General features: G+C 45.3%; 1 protein-coding gene across 1 annotated transcript; it reads right to left on the reverse strand.

Annotated features, from left to right (window-relative positions):
- Positions 1-2,501: 2,501 nt before the first annotated feature.
- Positions 2,502-20,066, reverse strand: LOC125555628 (wall-associated receptor kinase 2-like). Its single transcript, XM_048718519.1, has 3 exons — positions 19,120-20,066; positions 4,944-5,105; positions 2,502-3,490 (listed from the first exon to the last, which is right to left on the reverse strand). Exons 1-3 carry the CDS (start codon positions 20,033-20,035, stop codon positions 2,502-2,504), a joined length of 2,067 nt encoding a protein of 688 aa, XP_048574476.1. The 5' UTR covers positions 20,036-20,066.
- Between the last annotated feature and the right edge of the window lie 2,392 nt (positions 20,067-22,458).

The raw sequence follows: 22,458 nt of genomic DNA on the forward strand, positions 1-22,458 counted from the left end.
CTGTCCAGCAGCACATGCTTTGCAGTACCAGAGTAATTAGGCGGACTTTTTTAAGCATGCAAACAGGGACGGGAGGGGGAAGTAGCATGCAGGAATAGGTCTGGCAGGAAACAGTAACACATGCATGCACAATGCAGTCTCTCTCTTCTCACGTTTTCTCTCCACACATGCATGCACGAAGCTTGCTCTCTCTCCTCACTCTCTCTTTCCAACAAGCTGACATGCATAGCTACAGGGCGCCAGCGGTCCACGCGGATGATGGTTGACGTGACAGCACATGCGCCTACTCAGCCGAATCACGTGAGATTCCATTGCATGGTCACTCCTTTCAGTTTTCTTGGGTCTCCCATCATAGGTTGTACATATTCTAGCACATCGACATGTCATCCCCATACTCCTGCGCTTAATGAAGCACCAGAACAGCTAATGGATTCCATTGCTATTGTACATGGCACAAATCTCAATGCGTCATAGGATGAATGGTGAGATAAAAGGGTGCCTAGGCACCCGGGATCTAAAAGACCACTCAAAGTTCAAACAAACAAAAGTTTGCTTCTAAAGCAAATGTAGTGTCATATTTTAAGTTCTCCTTGTCGGTTGGATGAAAACATGCTATATACAAGATACATGGAAGATGATATGCTATACACACATGGGTTCAAATTGAAGCATAGAAAAATGAATATTGAAGCACACCTATAAATGTTTGGCAACCGGATGTTTTGACTCACCAACATATTGATTGATTTCTTTTTGGCATTTGGAAGCAAAATATGTAGAGCCCAGAAGCATCTGTATAGCAATTTAGATGCTATGGAATTAGGAGGCATGGACATTGTAGTTAGGAACATATCTACACTTGGGTGCAAGCATAGAAATTTGAAATCAAGTCGAAACTAATATTACAGTCAAGATTGTGAAAACATGTTAATTTGATCTGCATTAGCAATTTAAAAAATCCTAAATGAAATAGTGATTCATTACACATCGGATATAACATAATTACGCTAAACAAAATTCATCAAACCATGCATTGTATCTAGAGTAACACAAATCAAATCAAGTGTTGAAAAATGAATCAAGCCCGAGTTCAGGTGAGTATATAACAAGGTTGATGGCTGGGATATGCGTGCATCTTCTTTACCGAGCCGAACGGGGCACCAGCGCGGTGGGATGAATGGTGACGGGGCATGGTCTGGCAGAGAGCCGGGGCGGCGATGGGGGCGACGCCGTCGATGATGAGAGCGGGGCTCGGCGGAGAAGACAGGGGCGGGTCGCTGCAATGGCTACCAGGAGCAGTTGTAGACATCCCAGAGGTTTGGGGGCAAAGCAGGGTGGTGGCGGAGGCAGCCGTCGCGGCGAGGGAGATCGGCGAGCTCGGGGGTGCGCTCGCCTCGTGGATACGAGATGCCTGGGCTAGATGGGTCAGGCAAGCGAGATTTACTCGCATGTGACTATGTGCGAGTATCTTCAGCAACATACCTCTAATTTGAGCCCTCAAATGCCCGCGGACACGCCCGGTCAGTGACCAGGCGTGTCCGTTTTGAGCCCCTATTTATCCGTCTGCACAGTCACACTTCTTATTTTATTTTTCATATGTCCGGTCACGTGCATGTGATTGATGGAGATGAAGAGAGAGAAATAAAAGAATGGATAAATAAAGAGAAAAGGTGGTCCGGGGTGGGGACGTGTCCTATGCGGCGGACTAACCGGACGCACCCGGACGCATCCGCGAGCCCTCATATCCTCCCCATATTTGAGATGGATATGAGGGTTCAGACAGCCCGGCGTATAGGGATGATATGAGGGGTCCGGTTGGGTCAACTTTTTTGCTTCTCTCTCATGTCCGGTTAGTGGTCCCTGTGTCTACCCGGTCAATTTGAGGAGTTTGACTATAGATGCTTTGAGGTGATTGGAACGGGGTAGGCGAGATTTTCTCGGATCCAATTAAATTGGGTAGTTTGCATAGAAGTATACCAGCCTTGGGATTAGGAAAGCATCGACAGCAAATGACCTGTCTGACAAATGTCTCCAATAAGATTACTGAATATAAGTGTTTCCCTATATAGTAGTCTAAAACAATTGCAACACGCTGACTCTCTTTAGTTTGTCCGGTTTCTGTTGTTACATTGTGTGCACGGGCTTGTATTAAACTAGCCATGCCTTTTCAGGTTCCACAGCATCTTACGAAACTAAGACCACATCAAGATAAGCAATCACAAACTAACCATTACAAGCATAACGCATACAGACAAGTAACATTTATTCGGGCCCAGGTATATATCTCCTCTTCTACATATGGAAGAGAACCATTCTAATTAGTTACATCATCTCTCGGGTAACCTATCATACTTGTACTTCAGGAAATTTTGTATCAATACAAGTATAGCCCACAATAAGCATATAAGTGTTACATGCATGCTCATTTCCTCTATGTTTGTCTCTCAACTGGAACATGCATCAACTTGCGGTGAAACCACATGATCATTTGGTAGATCATCCTATTTATTATTTAACCTCTTCACCATATCATGAAGACGCTCAGCGACATCGGTCATCTCTGGTCTCTGATTGACGTCAAGATTTATACATTGCATAATCATCCCTATTAAATGACCAAGAATTTCTTGATCATCCTCTCCAAGTTCCTTATCCAGGAGCTCGGTCACAGACTTGTCCTTTGTGTAGGTATCAAGAAAGTTCCCGAGTAAGTTGTTGTCAGAATGAGAGGCTTTCTTTCTTGTAATGAGCTCCAAGAGCACAACTCCAAAACTATAGATATCACTCTTGGTGGTCAATTGTTGAGTTTTCCTATATACTGGATCAACATAAGCCTTGTCAAAAATGATATATCCAGTGTGTTGCATTTGCATACCAGTGACCATTAGCCTTGATATGCCAAAGTCTGAGATCTTCGGCATAAACTTTTCATTCAAAAGTATATTAGCTGGTTTAACATCACCATGGAGGATTGTTGTAGTTGTTTTTGAATGCATATAAGCTAGACCTTCTGCTGATTCTGCAGCAATTTGTAGACGTAGACCCAACTTTAGAGGCATATGATTCTTGCCATGAAGAATATCGTCGAGGCTGCCATTGGGCACAAACTCATAGATCAAAGTTGGGACTTTAAATTGTAGGCAACAACCTATGAGCTTGACAATGTTTTTGTGAATGACTCTAGACTGAATGATGATCTCATTTACAAATTGGTCATTTGGTGATTTGCGATTGATGGGTTCTTTCACAGCGACCACTTGTTTATCCTCAGTGTGCCCCATGGAAACCGTACCAAAGTGACCATTTCCGAGAAGTTTCTTATTTTTCAGAATTTTCCTTATATCTTCCTTATTGAATAGCTTTATATTATTGATCTTTTCCAATATAGGTCCCCCATTCTTTTCAAAATTGTCTCTCATCCTTCTTTTCTCTTTGTGAAGAAGCCACAAGAACACCATAATAGCTATGATGAAAAGACCCCCTATGGAACCTGTATAACAAAAATATATAGACAATATTGGAACAAATTACCATTGACTTATTTTAAAATTAAATAAAGGAATGTCAAAAGTTTACTTGTGACAACAGTTACCTTTTTACATGTGGTTGATTTAGAAAATAGCACATATAAAAAAGATGAGTTATAAGTTCTTAATATTTGATTGTAGTACTGAGAATAGCGAGAGTGAAAATTACAGTAATAAATCGTTAATGTGTTTCCATTCTGAATATGAACTTCCAAGTGTCAGGCAAACTAAATCAACGTAGTTAAGAAATGGGCACACCAATGAAATGAGTATACCCAATACTACGTAGCATCACATTTTTTAGGCATTAATCTTTTTTGTGAATCCTTTTTAGGCATTAATATGTTGTGTGTCTCTTAAGTGGGTTTATCAATCACCTTCTGATTTCTTACTCCCTTCGGGAAACTTCAATGAGCCCGGCCAATGTCCGCCTTTCCCTGGCCGCAGCACCCAACGGGAGGATCCATTTGGTCTGCCGTGCCCATATCCTTTTTTTCGCAATATTTGGCATATTTTCATCAAAATGAGATATAAAACATATTGAGTGTCATTGGGTGAGTCCGGCGGAGTGGGCGGGCATGGACGGGCCACCGATGAGACCGAGCTAGACCTGGCGGTCGTGGCTGCGACAATGGCCAGCTAGCGGAGTAACCCTAGCCAAAGGAAGGTCTGTTGCGCGGCTTTGGCGGCGATGACCTCGACTATATGGAGTTAAGGTATAAGGGGCTAAATTTGAAGGGTTCGGCTAGAGATGCCCTATCTCATCTTTCACGTTCGCTGGACCAGTAACCCCCTGGCACCGGATGAATTTTTCTCAAGAAAGGTTCTTATAATTCTAGGTGGTGGGCACTTAGTAGTAGAATAAGCATTGCTTGAGAATTCGAACTTGTCAAAGAAGAACAAGTTTATGAGGGTTGGGAATCACCTACGGCAATGGGAGATCTACTGCGTAAGGTTGGGTCTTTGTGGCCAAAGCTCTAGAAGGATAACAATTGACGCGAGCAAAGGATTTGCTTGCTTAGGGTTGCCCAGGTTCACCTAGTTTTATTGTAAATTAATCTCCTTCAAATTCCAGAATCCCCTATTTCTCCTCCCATGCTACCCATTGCGTAGATCCAATAAGCAATATGAACTGAATTGCAAGGGAAAAAATGCTTTCATCATGCAACCATGAGATAGCTCGCAACTTGCTCTTGCCTTAATTAGTTCATTCAAATGAAAATTAACAGTTAAATTATGTGTCAGAAGCTTCCGTGTTCTGAAGAAGTCACGGATGAACAAATGAAGGCATGCAATCTGCAAATATATAGAGGATGCAAACAAAATAGAGAATCGAAGATAGTAAAAATGTATTGGATGCACAATAACACTTTTGCATTAATGGTATAGTATACTGCATGCAGTTGACATACATACCTACGATGATCTTTGCTCCGAGTGGTAAATTTTGGCTGCAACGTTCTTTGAAGGGATTAGCACTATTTGTGTGCTTGGGGCATGTGCATTCGTAAGAACCTTCTTTGTCCTCGCAGTCTCCCTTGCAAGGATAGTGGTCAAGATGCTCACACTCATTTATATCTGCATTATTTATCAAAATTAACCATCAGAACACACCATTGACCTGACCATGCATTCAGTATGTCGAAAAAACAACTATTTTCCCATCCAAACTAGTGATGATTTCCTTGATTTCACAATGTTCAAAAGGGAGAAATAAATACCAGAGAATTTAGAAGTCATGGAATACTTAATACTGTAAGGATTAGAATGACATGAATACAAAATAGAAGTTGTGTTGAACCACACGAAAAACATAAGAGGCCCTGACTAAGTTCACAGGAAAAACATAAGAGGCCCATCGTGCAAACAAGTTTTATTTATAGGAACAATTCATAAGGAATAGGTCCTCCAAAATTGCTGCGGAATTTCTTAGAACATAAGAGGCCCGGACTAAGTTCGCACAATTGAACGAAAAAGATACCACAGGCTGCATACTTTCTTGGGTGGGTTGGGGCAGGGGGTACAATGACTATGCTTACCATCCATGTAACTGGAGCAACAGCATGGTGACTCTGCCAATATTTTACCACTGCATATGAATGCATAATAGCCAAACTTTGATAGTTTTGTCACTCTTTTGTAGCTAAATGAAAGTTTTTCTTGTCATAAACATATAAGACATTCAAACTTCTTCATGTAGATGTTCCTATAGAGGTGAATAAATTATAGGTAAATAGATAGTTGCTAGCTATCGAACTGGTGCGTTAGCCAAATTTTGCAAAAGTCCGAACTGATGGAAAGGACTAGGCAACATTTTTTAACACCACCCTCACATCTAGGCTGTGGACGTCCAGGAAGACCTTAGACGTGGGATCAAGATTAGATCACAACTATTTTTTATATAAATAGTTCATTGGCCAGGATTTGATCCTGAGACCTTGTGGCTCTAAGGGCATCTCCAGCCGCGCCCCCAACAGGCCCTCCAGGCCACTTTTTCGGCGCCAGCGCCGAAAAAACGGCCCAGTCGCGCCCCCAGGACGCCGAAAATCGCCGGTTCGGACCTTTTTTCCGCCCGGCGGTCACAGGCCGAACCCGGCGCGTTGGGGAGCAGTTGGGGGCTCCGGCGCTAGGGAAAAGCACGCCTGGCCCACACCGACAGGGGAAAAGTCAATGTTTTCTTCCCCTGACTCGCCTCGCACCCCCGCGCCCTCGGCCACCACTAACTATATCCCGGCGACGGCCGCCGCCCTACTCCGCTAGATAGCCATTCCCCGTCGAAAAATAGTAGTGCTTCGCCACGGCAGCCCCTCCCACAGCAGCTAGGCGTTTCTGGCCGCCGTTTCCGGCCACGGAGGCGCGGTTTAGCGGCGGGTACACGCCCACCGAGGGCAAGGTGTTCGGCGTTTTGCCTGACTCAGGCGATGGACTCGGATGACGAGGAAGAGCTCGCCGCGCTGCTGGAGGAGGAAGCCGCGGCCGACGTCCAGGAAGAAGAGCATCTCATGGTGCTCGCCGCCCTCGCCCAGCTGATGGCGAGCAATGAAAAGCCGCGGCGAGGTGGCTCGGCGCCGGGGCGGGTGAAATCAAAGAACCGGCATCGTCTCGAAGGCTACTGCATGCTCTATTCCGACTACTTCGCCGATGCTCCACTTCATGGCGAGAAAACATTTCGGCGCCGTTACCGGATGAGCCGAAAGCTCTTCCTCAGGATTGTGAATTCCATCCGGGAGTTCGACAACTACTTCAAGTGCAAGATGGATTGCACTGGCGCTCTTGGATTCACCTCCATCCAGAAGTGCACGACAGCGATGAGGATGCTTGCATATGGAGCTCCCAGTGATTCACTCGACGACTATGGGCGCATGGCCAAGTCCACCAGCATAGAGTGTTTCTACAAGTTCTGTCGGGCAGTGGTGGCAGTGTTTGGGCCACAATACTTGAGAACACCCAATGCGGAAGACACTGCTCGGATCCTAGCCCAGAATGCAGCAAGAGGATTTCCTGGGATGCTTGGAAGCATCGACTGCATGCATTGGAAATGAAAGAATTGCCCATTTGGTTGGCAGGGGATGTACAAAGGCGCCAAAGGCGGTTGCAGTGTGGTGCTTGAGGCGGTAGCCATACAGGACCTCTGGATTTGGCACTCCTTCTTTGGTATGCCAGTAACTCACAATGACATCAACATGCTGCAGTGCTCTCCTGTTTTTGCCAAGCTCGTTGAGGGCCATTCTCCTCCCGTGAACTTCGAGATCAATGGGCACCAATACAACAAGGGGTACTACCTAGCAGATGGCATCTATCCGAGATGGTCGACATTTGTGAAGACGATCTCAAACCCTGCGGTAGGAGGCAAGAACGCCTGGTTTGCGAAAGTTCAGGAGGCTTGAAGGAAGGATGTCGAGCGGGCATTTGGTGTGCTCCAATCTCGATTCGCTGTTGTTTGGTACCCCGCTCAGACCTGGTCCAAAGATCAAATGTGGGAGATTATTGTTGGGGAACGTTGCAGAAAACAAAAATTTTCTTACTCGTTTCACCAAGATCCATCTAGGAGTTCATCTAGCAACGAGTCATCAGATGCATCTACATACCTTTGTAGATCGCGTACGGAAGCGTTCAAAGAACGGTGATGATGTAGTCGAACACGACGTGATCCAAATCACCGATGACCAAGCGCCGAACGGACGGCACCTCCGCGTTCAACACACGTACGGGACGGGAGACGTCTCCTCCTTCTTGATCCAGCAAGGGGGAAGGAGAGGTTGATGAAGATCCAGCAGCACGACGGCGTGGTGGTGGATGCAGGGCGTCACAGTAGCAGGGCTTCGCCTATACTACGAGAGAGAGACGTAACGGGGAGAGAGGGAGGCGCCAGGGGCTGGGGTATGAAGTCCCTCCTCTCCCCCACTATATATAGGGGTGCTAGGGGGGGCGCCGGCCCTAGTAGATGGAATCTACTAGGGGGGCGGCGGCCTAGGGTGGGGGGCTTGCCCCCCAAGCAAGGGGGCGCCCCCTTTAGGGTTTCCCCTCAACCCTAGCCGCATGGGCCCTAGGGGGGTGGCGCCCCAGCCCACTATGGGCTGGGTTCCCTCCCACTTCAGCCCATGGGGCCCTCCGGGATAGGTGGCCCCACCCGGTGGACCCCCGGGACCCTTCCGGTGGTCCCGGTACAATACCGGCGACCCCGAAACTTGTCCCGATGGCCGAAACAGCACTTCCTATATATAATTCTTTACCTCCGGACCATTCCGGAACTCCTCGTGACGTCCGGGATCTCATCCGGGACTCCGAACAACATTCGGGTTACTGCATATACATATCTTCACAACTCTACCGTCACCGAACCTTAAGTGTGTAGACCCTACGAGTTCGGGAGACAAGCAGACATGACCGAGACAACTCTCCGGTCAATAACCAACAGCGGGATCTGGATACCCATGTTGGCTCCCACATGCTCCATGATGATCTCATCGGATGAACCACGATGTCGAGGATTCAATCAACCCCGTATGCAATTCCCTTTGTCAATCGATATGTTACTTGCCCGAGATTCGATCGTCGGTATCCCAATACCTCGTTCAATCTCGTTACCGGCAAGTCACTTTACTCGTACCGTAATGCATGATCCCGTGACCAGACACTTGGTCACTTTGAGCTCTTTATGATGATGCATTACCGAGTGGGCCCAGCGATACCTCTCCGTCATACGGAGTGACAAATACCAGTCTTGATCCATGTCAACCCAACAGACACTTTCGGAGATACCCGTAGTCTACCTTTATAGTCACCCAGTTACGTTGTGACGTTTGGTATACCCAAAGCATTCTTACGGTATCCGGGAGTTACACAATCTCATGGTCTAAGGAAAAGATACTTGACATTGGAAAAACTCTAGCAAACGAACTATACGATCTCATGCTATGTTTAGGATTGGGTCTTGTCCATCACATCATTCTCCTAATGATGTGATCTCGTTATCAATGACATCCAATGTCCATAGTCAGGAAACCATGACTATCTGTTGATCAACGAGCTAGTCAACTAGAGGCTTACTAGGGACATGTTGGTGTCTGTTATTCACACATGTATTACGATTTCCGGATAACACAACTATAGCATGAATAAAGACAATTATCATGAACAAGGAAATATAATAATAATGCTTTTATTATTGCCTCTAGGGCATATTTCCAACAGTCTCCCACTTGCACTAGAGTCAATAATCTAGTTACATTGTGATGAATCGAACACCCATGGAATTCTGGTGTTGATCATGTTTTGCTCTAGGGAGAGGTTTAGTCAACGGATCTGCTACATTCAGGTCCGTATGTACTTTACAAATCTCTATGTCTCCATCTTGAACATTTTCACGAATGGAGTTGAAGCGACGCTTGATGTGCCTTGTCTTCTTGTGAAACCTGGGCTCCTTGGCAAGTGCAATAGCTCCATTGTTGTCACAGAAAAGTTTGATTGGCCTCGACGCATTGGGTATGACTCCTAGGTCGGTGATGAACTCCTTCACCCATATTGCTTCATGTGCTGCCTCCGAGGCTGCCATGTACTCCGCTTCACATGTAGATCCCGCCACGACGCTTTGCTTGCAACTGCACCAGCTTACTGCCCCACCATTCAAAATATACACGTATCCGGTCTGTGACTTAGAGTCATCCAGATCTGTGTCGAAGCTAGCGTCGACGTAACCCTTTACGACGAGCTCTTCGTCACCTCCATAAACGAGAAACATTTCCTTAGTCCTTTTCAGGTACTTCAGGATATTCTTGACCGCTGTCCAGTGTTCCTTGCCGGGATTACTTTGGTACCTTCCTACCAAACTTACGGCAAGGTTTACATCAGGTCTGGTACATAGCAGGGCATACATAATAGAACCTATGGCTGATGCATAGGGGATGACGCTCATCTCTTCTATATCTTCTGACGTGGTCGGACATTGAGCTGAGCTCAATTTCATACCTTGTAACACAGGTAAGAACCCCTTCTTAGATTGATCCATATTGAACTTCTTCAATATCTTATCAAGGTATGTGCTTTGTGAAAGACCTATGAGGCGTCTCGATCTATCTCTATAGATTTTGATGCCTAATATATAAGCAGCTTCTCCAAGGTCCTTCATTGAAAAACTCTTATTCAAGTAGGCCTTGATGCTATCCAAGAGTTCTATATCATTTCCCATCAAAAGTATGTCATCTACATATAATATGAGAAATGCTACAGAGCTCCCACTCACTTTCTTGTAAACGCAGGCTTCTCCATAAGTCTGCGTAAACCCAAACGCTTTGATCATCTCATCAAAGTGAATGTTCCAACTCCGAGATGCTTGCACCAGCCCATAAATCGAGCGTTGGAGCTTGCACACCTTGTTAGCATTCTTAGGATCGACAAAACCTTCCGGCTGCATCATATACAATTCTTCCTTAAGGAAACCATTAAGGAATGCCGTTTTGACGTCCATTTGCCATATCTCATAATCGTAGAATGCGGCAATTGCTAACATGATTCTGACGGACTTTAGCTTCGCTACCGGTGAGAAAGTCTCATCGTAGTCAACCTCTTGAACTTGTCGATAACCCTTAGCGACAAGTCGAGCTTTATAGATGGTCACATTACCATCCGCGTCTGTCTTCCTCTTAAAGATCCATTTATTTTCTATGGCTCGCCGTTCAACGGGCAAGTCAGTCAAAGTCCATACTTCATTTTCATACATGGATCCTATCTCGGATTTCATGGCTTCTAGCCATTTGTCGGAATCCGGGCCCGCCATCGCTTCTTCATAATTCGAAGGTTCACCATTGTCTAACAACATGATTTCCAAGACAGGGTTGCCGTACCACTCTGGTGCGGAACGTGTCCTTGTGGACCTTCGAATTTCAGTAGGAACTTGATCAGAAGTATCTTGATCATTATCATCAACTTCCTCTCTAGTCGGTGCAGGCACCTCAGGAACATTTTCTTGAGTTGCGCCATTTTCCGGTTCAAGAGGTAATAATTCATCAAGCTCTACTTTCCTCCCACTTACTTCTTTCGAGAGAAACTCTTTCTCTAGAAAGGACCCATTCTTGGCAACAAAGATCTTGCCTTCGGATCTGAGGTAGAAGGTGTACCCAATAGTTTATTTTGGGTATCCTATGAAGACGCATTTTTCTGACTTGGGTTCGAGCTTTTCAGGTTGAAGTTTCTTGACATAAGCATCGCATCCCCAAACTTTTAGAAACGACAGCTTAGGTTTCTTCCCAAACCATAATTCATACGGTGTCGTCTCAACGGATTTCGACGGAGCCCTATTTAAAGTGAATGCAGCTGTCTCTAAAGCATAGCCCCAAAAAGATAGCGGTAAATCGGCAAGAGACATCATAGATCGCACCATATCTAATAGAGTGCGATTACGACGTTCGGACACACCGTTACGCTGAGGTGTTCCAGGCGGCGTGAGTTGTGAAACTATTCCACATTTTCTTAAGTGTGTGCCAAATTCGTGACTCAAGTATTCTCCTCCACGATCTGATCGTAGAAACTTGATTTTCCTGTATCGTTGATTTTCAACCTCACTCTGAAATTCCTTGAACTTTTCAAAGGTTTCAGACTTGTGTTTCATTAAGTAGATATACCCATATCTACTCAAGTCATCAGTGAGGGTGAGAACATAACGATAGCCACCGCGAGCCTCAACACTCATTGGACCGCATACATCAGTATGTATGATTTCCAATAAGTTGGTTGCTCGCTCCATTGTTCCTGAGAACGGAGTCTTGGTCATCTTACCCATGAGGCATGGTTCGCACGTGTCAAATGATTCATAATCAAGAGACTCTAAAAGTCCATCTGCATGGAGCTTCTTCATGCGTTTGACACCTATGTGACCAAGGCGGCAGTGCCACAAGTATGTGGGACTATCATTATCAACCTTACATCTTTTGGTACTCACATTATGAACATGTGTAGTATCACGTTTGAGATTCATAAAGAATAAACCATTCACCATAGGAGCATGACCATAAAACATATCTCTCATATAAATAGAACAACCATTATTCTCGGATTTAAATGAGTAGCCATCTCGAATTAAACGAGATCCCGATACAATGTTCATGCTCAAAGCTGGCACTAAATAACAATTATTAAGGTTTAAAACTAATCCCGAAGGTAGATATAGAGGTAGCGTGCCGACGGCGATCACATTGACCTTGGAACCATTCCCGACGCGCATCGTCACCTCGTCCTTTGCCAGTTTCCTCTTATTCCGCAGCCCCTGCTTTGAGTTACAAATGTGAGCAACTGCACCGGTATCAAATACCCAGGAGCTACTACGGACACTAGTAAGGTACACATCAATTACATGTATATCACATATACCTTTTGTTTTGCCGGCCTTCTTGTCTGCTAAGTATTTAGGACAGTTCCGCTTCCAGTGACCGCTTCCCTTGCAATAAAAGCACTCAGTCTCGGGCTTGGGTCCATTCTTTGGCTTCTTCCCGGGAGCTTGCTTGCCGGGCGCGGCAACCTCCTTGCCGCCCTTCTTGAAGTTCTTTTTACCCTTGCCTTTCTTGAACTTAGTGGTTTTATTGACCATCAACACTTGATGTTCCTTCTTGACTTCTACCTCCGCTGATTTCAGCATTGAGAACAACTTAGGAATGGTCTTTTGCATCCCCTGCATGTTGAAGTTCATCACAAAGCTCTTGTAGCTTGGTGGAAGCGACTAGAGGATTCTGTCAATGACCGCATCATCCGGGAGATTAACTCCCAGCTGAGTCAAGCGGTTATGTAACCCAGACATAGTGAGTATGTGCTCACTGACAGAACTATTTTCCTCCATCTTACAACTGAAGAACTTATCGGAGACTTCATATCTCTCGATCCGGGCATGAGCTTGAAAAACCATTTTCAGCTCTTCGAACATCTCATATGCTCCATGTCTCTCAAAACGTTTTTGGAGCCCCGGCTCTAAGCTGTAAAGCATGCCGCACTGAACGAGGGAGTAGTCGTCAACACGTGTCTGCCAAGCGTTCATAACGTCTTGGTTCTGTGGGACGGGAGCTTCACCTAGCGGTGCTTGTAGGACATAATCTTTCTTGGCAGCTATGAGGATGATCCTCAGGTTCTGGACCCAGTCCGTATAGTTGCTGCCATCGTCTTTCAGCTTGGTTTTCTCTAGGAACGCGTTGAAGTTGAGGACTACGTGGGCCATTTGATCTACAAGACATATTGTAAAATATTTTAGACTAAGTTCATGATAATTAAGTTCATCTAATCAAATAATTAATGAACTCCCACTTAGATTAGACATCCCTCTAGTCATCTAAGTATTACATGATCCGAGTTAACTAGGCCGTGTCCGATCATCACGTGAGACGGACTAGTCAACATCGGTGAACATCTTCATGTTGATCGTATCTTCTATACGACTCATGCTCGACCTTTCGGTCTTCTGTGTTCCGAGGCCATGTCTGTACATGCTAGGCTCGTCAAGTCAACCTAAGTGTTTGCATGTGTAAATCTGTCTTACACCCGTTGTATGTGAACGACTGAATAAAACACCCGATCATCACGTGGTGTTTTGAAACAGCGAACTGTCGCAACGGTGCACAGTTAGGGGGAACACTTCTTGAAATTATTATGAGGGATCATCTTATTTACTACCGTCGTTCTAAGTAAACAAGATGCAAAACATGATAAACATCACATGCAATCAAATAATAAACGTGACATGATATGGCCAATATCACATAGCTCCTTTGATCTCCATCTTGGGGCTCCATGATCATCTTGTCACCGGCTTGACACCATGATCTCCATCATCATGATCTCCATCATCGTGTCTCCATGAAGTTGCTCGCCAACTATTACTTCTACTACTATGGCTAACGCATTTAGCAATAAAGTAAAGTAATTTACATGGCGTTTCTCAATGACACGCAGGTCATATAAAAGAATAAAGACAACTCCTATGGCTCCTGCCGGTTATCATACTCATCGACATGCAAGTCGTGATTTCTATTACAATAGCATGAACATCTCATACATCACATATAGATCATTCATCATTCATCACAACTTTGGCCATATCATATCACAAACCACTTGCTGCAAAACAAGTTAGACGTCCTCTAATTGTTGTTGCAAGTTTTACGTGGCTGAATTAGGGTTCTAGCAAGAACGTCTTCTTACCTACGTTAAAGCCACAACGTGATTTGTCAACTTCTATTTACCCTTCATAAGGACCCTGTTCATCGAATCCGCTCCAACTAAAGTGGGAGAGACAGACACCCGCCAGCCACCTTATGCAACTAGTGCATGTTAGTCGGTGGAACCGGTCTCACGTAAGCGTACGTGTAAGGTTGGTCCGGGCTGCTTCATCCCACAATGCCGCTGAAGCAAGAAAAGACTAGTAGCGGCAAGAAAGTTGACAAATCTACGCCCACAACAAATTGTGTTCTACTCGCGCAAGAAGAACTACGCATAGACCTAGCTCATGATGCCACTGTTGGGGAACGTTGCAGAAAACAAAACTTTTCTTACTCGTTTCACCAAGATCCATCTAGGAGTTCATCTAGCAACGATTCATCAGATGCATCTACATACCTTTGTAGATCGCGTACGGAAGCGTTCAAAGAACGGTGATGATGTAGTCGAACACGACGTGATCCAAATCACCGATGACCAAGCGCCGAACGGACGGCACCTCCGCGTTCAACACACGTACGGGACGGGAGACGTCTCCTCCTTCTTGATCCAGCAAGGGGGAAGGAGAGGTTGATGAAGATCCAGCAGCATGACGGCGTGGTGGTGGATGCAGGGCGTCACAGTAGCAGGGCTTTGCCTATACTACGAGAGAGAGACGTAACGGGGAGAGAGGGAGGCGCCAGGGGCTGGGGTATGAAGTCCCTCCTCTCCCCCACTATATATAGGGGTGCTAGGGGGGGCGCCGGCCCTAGTAGATGGAATCTACTAGGGGGGCGGCGGCCTAGGGTGGGGGGCTTGCCCCCCAAGCAAGGGGGCGCCCCCTTTAGGGTTTCCCCTCAACCCTAGCCGCATGGGCCCTAGGGGGGTGGTGCCCCAGCCCACTATGGGCTGGGTTCCCTCCCACTTCAGCCCATGGGGCCCTCCGGGATAGGTGGCCCCACCCGGTGGACCCCCGGGACCCTTCCGGTGGTCCCGGTACAATACCGGCGACCCCGAAACTTGTCCCGATGGCCGAAACAGCACTTCCTATATATAATTCTTTACCTCCGGACCATTCCGGAACTCCTCGTGACGTCCGGGATCTCATCCGGGACTCCGAACAACATTCGGGTTTCTGCATATACATATCTTCACAACCCTAGCGTCACCGAACCTTAAGTGTGTAGACCCTACGGGTTCGGGAGACAAGCAGACATGACCGAGACGACTCTCCGGTCAATAACCAACAGCGGGATCTGGATATCCATGTTGGCTCCCACATGCTCCACGAGGATCTCATCGGATGAACCACGATGTCGAGGATTCAATCAACCCCGTATGCAATTCCCTTTGTCAATCGATATGTTACTTGCCCGAGATTCGATCGTCGGTATCCCAATACCTCGTTCAATCTCGTTACCGGCAAGTCACTTTACTCGTACCGTAATGCATGATCCCGTGACCAGACACTTGGTCACTTTGAGCTCATTATGATGATGCATTACCGAGTGGCCCAACGATACCTCTCCGTCATACGGAGTGACAAATCCCAGTCTTGATCCATGTCAACCCAACAGACACTTTCGGAGATACCCGTAGTCTACCTTTATAGTCACCCAGTTACGTTGTGACGTTTGGTATACCCAAAGCATTCTTACGGTATCCGGGAGTTACACGATCTCATGGTCTAAGGAAAAGATACTTGACATTGGAAAAACTCTAGCAAACGAACTATACGATCTCATGCTATGTTTAGGATTGGGTCTTGTCCATCACATCATTCTCCTAATGATGTGATCTCGTTATCAATGACATCCAATGTCCATAGTCAGGAAACCATGACTATCTGTTGATCAACGAGCTAGTCAACTAGAGGCTTACTAGGGACATGTTGGTGTCTGTTATTCACACATGTATTACGATTTCTGGATAACACAATTATAGCATGAATAAAGACAATTATCATGAACAAGGAAATATAATAATAATGCTTTTATTATTGCCTCTAGGGCATATTTCCAACAATTATGACTTGCTGTGTCATCTTGCACAACATGATCATCGAGAGCGAGCAAGAAGACCCAGTGTTTGACACTGAACCATACTACAGGCAGGGTCCTCTAGCCGAAGTTGATCACCATCTACCGGCAACTTGGACTGCCTATCTCAATATGCGTCAGGAGATCCGAGACCCACAGGTGCATCATCAACTGCAGAAATATCTGATTGAGCACCTATGGAGGCTCAAGGGGGACGCCGTGTGATGAAATACGAGTTTTTATTTGTTGAACTATATAATTTGTATTGAACTATTTGTTGTTGTACTATTTTGTTGAAGTATTTGATTTTTCTGTGATGAAATATGTGATAAGAAATAATTGTGTTGATAATTTAACGCCGAGACACGGCGAAACCACGTCGAATATGGGCCTATTCTCGCCCATATGGGCCCTTTATTGGCCGAAATTGTGCTGCAAAGTGGGCCAATTTCGGCGCCTGGGGGCGACGACTGGGCGCAAAACCGCCCCCAGCGCCGATTGTATCGCCGGCTCGCCCCCAGGGGGCGATTTTTATGCGTCCTGGGGGGCCAACGGCTAGAGATGCCCTAATATATACCATATTGAACTAATGCGCTAGCCAAATTTGTCAAAAGTCCGAACTGATGGAAAGGACTAGGCACATATTTTGACACTAGCAAAGTCTGCTACTTTTTATTATTTATTTTGTAAACCTTAAAAACCTACTACGTTTTGTTAGGGATCTTTTAATAACTTCTCGATATACTAACTTTATTAATGTCGTCAAGAATTTGGTGCAATATGATATTATTGAACTAGATGGTCTCACACTCCTAAATATACAAGTGACACTGCCAATATATAGAACACGAACATTATATTATGTTCTCTTTGACAGTGTTAAGTTTTATAAACCAAATTTTTATATGAAAAATTGATTGTACAACACCACATCATTTCCGAATAATAGAGCATCTTGTTTGTAAAACAAAATATTCATAATTCTATGTAGTACAAACATCATGTCGTTTCAAAATAAATTATACCGATGTATTTTCAGAAAGTGTACACACATATATAACAATCGGTATGTCTTGACAATCGTTTCTAAAGCAATAGTGTCCCCTAGATTCTCGGAACTGCGCCTAAATAATTCAGTCATAATTGTACCGAGACATACTATATCACAGCTAGTGGTTTTCAATACTATACCTAAATAGATAATATTTAATATATCACCACAACTGTATCTAAACATTTCATATTCAATACATTACAATTGCAGCTAAAAAACGTCGATACCAACAAAAATTGATACACCGAATATGAGCATATCATAACCTCATAAGAGGTGAACAATATATTAATTTCATGAACTATCTAATGGCGTGATCGTCCATCATCCGTCTGCCTGGATGTCTGGATGACCCTCATAATTATCCTTTTTTAGGGGATGACTTAATGTTGATTAAGTTGATAAGGTTGCCTAAATTTAGAAATAAAATATTATTTTGCCTAGACAAATCAAAACCAATGATTTTCCGCTGCCACCCAGTGACATAATTCCACCATTTATGTTATTTCATTTTATAATTCTTCCATGTAAATATTTAATATCGCATACAACTTTCATTTGTACACACAAAATGAACATATATATCTGGATTCATCAACTTTACTTATATTATAGATAAGCATGTGTAAATTGAAAATAAATAATTAATGGTGTTTCCCAAACGCTTGCATGGGACCCCATGCTAGTTTTCATAGAAAAGATCTTGATTTTTATTTTTTTTTCATGAGCGCTCTCCTATTTTCCTTATGGAAGAGGTGTTGTGGACAATCACAAATATGTCTAATTTACTTCATTCTACTCATCTAAATTATTATTGTTTGAACAAAATCAGGTATTCTCTCTAATGCCTTGTATATCCTATTTCCTTTCTTCTACTCTTAGATCTTTCTCATGTTGATTAACATGTAGTTCTTTTACTAAGAGATCTAGATTGTTCTAGATAGTAAAAAATCCAGACATGTTTATTATGAAATGCTCTCTTATTGTTGTTATAGAAAAAACGTGTTGTACAAAATAAAAAATGCTCGTACCTCTGATTTATGACCTTCTAATTATCCATATTAATGTTTAGACTTTCTTTAACAAATCACATATTCGATTTTGACACCTCAAATTTCCTAGTTTCTTTCTAGAATTTTAGATTATTTTTTCATGCTGATTGAGATGAAGGTCTTTTAATAGATGAGAGAAGAACAAAATTGTTATACCATAAATACTTAACACCCCCCCCCCCCCCCCCCCCGGTTTCAAAATACTTAAACTTCTAGGTTTTGTCTAAGTCACAAGATGACATTTATCTCATTACATTCATCATAAATATATTTCATACTATATGAGGTTGAACCTATAGATGCCGCTATATTTTTTATAGACTTGGCAAAACTTAAAGATATTTTACTTGGGATAAATTGAGAACTTCAACTGTTTAAGAAAGAATGGGTAATTGAGTATGATTGGGAAAAAAATAGTTGCCTCAGAATTAGCAAATTCCAGAAGAAAAAATGTTCCCTGTGAATTAGCGTATATCTGAAAAGACAAGTGATTTACCTAAAAAATAGACAAGTGATTGTTATGCATGATGTGTTTATATATAGCATGCTGCTAGATAAAAAGCTTTCTCAATGCATTAAGAAAGACATGCATGCAGTGAGAAATATTTTACAGGGATTCTCAGAAAAGTTCTTCTAAATATATGTTCAAAATTATATTTGATCATGCAGGAGATACTACTCCCTCCGCTCCTAAATATAAGTTCACTTATTAAAATCTTTAAAAAGACTTATATTTAGGAGCCGAGGGAGTAGTATATAGCAGGAAAACTTACCGGTACAGCCACGCTCATTATAGGGGTTGCCCTCGTAGCCCCGTCGGCAGTTGCAGATGTACCCAGGTCCGTTGGTAGAATCGAGGCAGCGGCTGTTGGAGCTTTTGCAGGCGTACCCTTCCTTCTTCTTCCTGGCCAACTTGCAGGTGGGGCTGTCGCGGATGGCCCAGTCGAGGACCACCGGCATCTCCCAGGTGGTCCCGCGCAGTGCCCTCTTGAGGTCGGTGGTGTTGAAGCTGTAATGCTTCTTCTCCGCCACAAATGCGTAATCGCAGGGGCTGAAGTTGACCTTATTCCTGTGGTCGTAGATAACGAAGGCCACCCAGTTGCCAAGGAGGTCCGGCGGAATTTCTACGTGGCAGCAGCCTACCCCGGAGCAGGCACCGCTCGCCGCGCTCTGGGAGTTGTTGCAGTAGCAGAGGCAGCCGGTGAACTGGGCGTAAGACCTGCTTTCGCCGGAGCCCTGGTCCGGCTGGCTCCCGAGGTAGCCCGTGGTTTCGCAGCCCAGGACAAAGAGGTTGTTCCTGGCGTGGGAGATGCGGTACACGCCCTCGTCGTTGAACTCTAGGGGATTGTAGTCTGACCCACTCACGTTGCCGGAGGAGTCGTAGCACTGCCACGCTACGGGCAGCCACACGCGGACCTCCGCCATCCTGATGGAGAAGTTGCCGATCTTAATGGGCTTTCCGTCACCGCCGGTGGTGTGCAGTACCGGCTCACCGGCGTCACACATGACATGGAACCCAGTGCGGTAGTCGCCACCGCCGCCATCCTCCACGATGCCGAACGGGTAGGGGACATCCACGCCGCCGCAGCTGTGCGGGCCGTGGGTGACGTTCTTATGAGCGCGGGAACCACCCACTCTAACTATTCCTACTAGTGCAAGAACTAGCAGCAACTGAAATGTCCTCGACATCACTACTCTCGGTCGATCCTGGCTCTCTCACTTTTCGATATGCAGTGATCTCACAACGACCCTTCAAGTGTTTAAATAGCTAAGGCGTTGGGCTTGAACATGCATTCTCATCAACGTGTTGTGTCCACGAGGCACTGGCCCCATGGCTCCTTGTCTCGTGTAAACAAGTGAACTAACGAAAATGATGTTTTGAATAGTAAAGGTCTCTTGAATTGGCTAAACATCATTTTGTTCTACTCCCTCCGTCCCGCATTATTTATCTTAGACATGTTTTAGTATTCGATACATCCGTATGTAGACAAATTTAGGATAAGTAATTTGGAATGATGGTAATAATAAGTAGTGCCATGACATCTACTTTAATTTGTCTTTGGAAAATCAAGGGCTAATAAACCCTTCCTAGTATCGGTTAGACCCTCAATGAAAACATATAAAAAAACACATGAAGATGGTGTATCCACGAGATTGTGGCTATGACCCTATATAAACAAGTGAAACGATGAAAATGATGTTTTAGAATAGTGTACGTCTTCTTGACTTTGCCAAACACTGCTTTATCATAGAAATTGTACACCAGTGCAAACGTCACGCACAAAGTTGTACTCTCATCAGTGAGATGCATGATTCTCTAAATATTGGATACAACAGAAGATGATGGAGTGCTGAAGTGTTCAGTTAATTTGTTCACAGTTTCGACAACATTGTCTATTGCGGAAGAAGGAGACGTCTGTAGATTAAGGGCATGTTTGTGCCTATTGCAAAAGAGGTTGATGTATTTCCATCCGCCTGGGTTTAAGGTATGGTACTTACAATTTAGATTTATTGCACCAATTATGTTGTAGGGGCATCCCTTACAATCTTTCTGTCAAAAAGAAAAAAAAAGGAGACGCCTCTTAGGGTATGTGCTCATGGCGATGACCTCGAAGTTATGGACAACTCATAACAGTATGGTTATTGGGAAGGTCTTGTTGCAATGTTCTACTGACTCCATGTTTATAATGTTGCCTTGTATGCTCAGTAGTGTCCTCTCTATAGGCGGCAGGACATGGACCAAATGGGTGGCATCAGTGGCGGAGCTAGACAAGGAAGATTGGGGGGGCCAAAGAGAAAAGATAGTGGAAAACATCTCTGTTTTTCCAATCTAAATCTCTCTGTACAAAAATTCTTCACTAAATTTGTAAAGGATGGGGGGGCACCGCACCTGCAGGGGTGCACATAGCTCCGCCAGTGGGTGGCATGCTGGCTGCAGTTGGCCAGTCGTCGGCTCTACACAGTCCCTAGGTGTTGACACCTCTCCCCTGAGGTGTCTTGTATCATTTTATTTTTTGCTTTTTTGCATGTTTGTGTTCTTTCCCTAACATGCTTATTAGTTCCTTTGTTCATACTTGGATGACTTTTTGTATGAACGTAGATAGATGCTTTATTTATAAGGTAGAGTGAAAGCATAATTTTGAAAAAACATCTCTATCACAGTGAAGGCTATGCCATCCCTAGTAGATGACCCGGAGTTGGGCTTCAGGACGTTCCTCTAGCGATATTCGGGTCGGGCTTGTATGAACGTATGGTCTTCTATATTTTTTGCGTCATTAGGCTTGATGGTCATGTATTGCGGTTTTGAGTACATGTACCCTTTTGTTGAAGGTCATTTGAGCTTTTTCTGGGAGAATGGCATCGGTTACACACTTTAGGGCATCTTCAGCCGCGTTCCCAACAGGCCCTCTCCAGGCGATTTTGCCGCGCCGGCGTTAAAAAAACGGCCCAGTCGCCCCCCCAGAAGTCCGTTTTTCGCCGGCTCGGGCCAAAACTGGTGCTGGCGGATCCAGGCCGAACCCGGCGCCCTGGGGGCGCTTGGGGAGCCGGCACAAGCGAAAAAGGCGCGTGGGCCCGCCCTGGCGGCGACCCGAGGGCCTTTTCCCGCCGCTTCTTGACGCTTTTCCCTCGCATCTCCTCCGCTCGCTCGCCTTCCTCCCGCCATTCCCTCCCTTTTTCCCGCCAAACCCCCTCCAGCTCGCCTTCCAGTCGCCGCCATGCTGCCGAAGAAGTACGCCATGCCGCGCGCGGCGGCAACCACGACTGGCACCGTGGCCCAGCCGAAGCAGAGGAAGCCGAGGGCGCCGCCATCGAAGCCACCGGGCATGTCGAACGCCGAGTGGAGAGTGGAAGTTCAGCGATGTGACGCAGTCACCACCGACCGGCGGAACAGGGCCATTGCCAAGAAGGCCCGCGACAACGCGGCGCGTGCGGCGGCGTCTTCCTCATCGGTCGACCACGCGGGGATGATGAATCCACCCGTCGTCAGCCACGCCCAGTACGCGCCCTGGAGACAGCAAGGCGTCAGATCTTCATGGGGATCGTCGTCGCCCGGCTACGCCGACGGCGACGCGCACGGGGGGTTCAACCCAAACGTGACCTTCCCCCATGGC

This window comes from Triticum urartu, chromosome 5A (assembly GCF_056163025.1).
Source record: "Triticum urartu cultivar PI428250 chromosome 5A, HENAU_Tu73, whole genome shotgun sequence".
NCBI classification, from domain to species: domain Eukaryota; kingdom Viridiplantae; phylum Streptophyta; class Magnoliopsida; order Poales; family Poaceae; genus Triticum; species Triticum urartu.

Coding starts and splice junctions, on each gene's coding strand:
- LOC125555628 (XM_048718519.1), bottom strand. CDS start 20,035: ATGTCGAGGACATTTCAGTTGCTGCTAGTTCTTGCACTAGTAGGAATA. Junction 5,106..19,119: donor TAATGAGCGTGGCTGTACCG/GTAAGTTTTCCT, acceptor TAAATAATGCAG/ATATAAATGAGTGTGAGCAT. Junction 3,491..4,943: donor CGGAGCAAAGATCATCGTAG/GTATGTATGTCA, acceptor TTTGTTATACAG/GTTCCATAGGGGGTCTTTTC.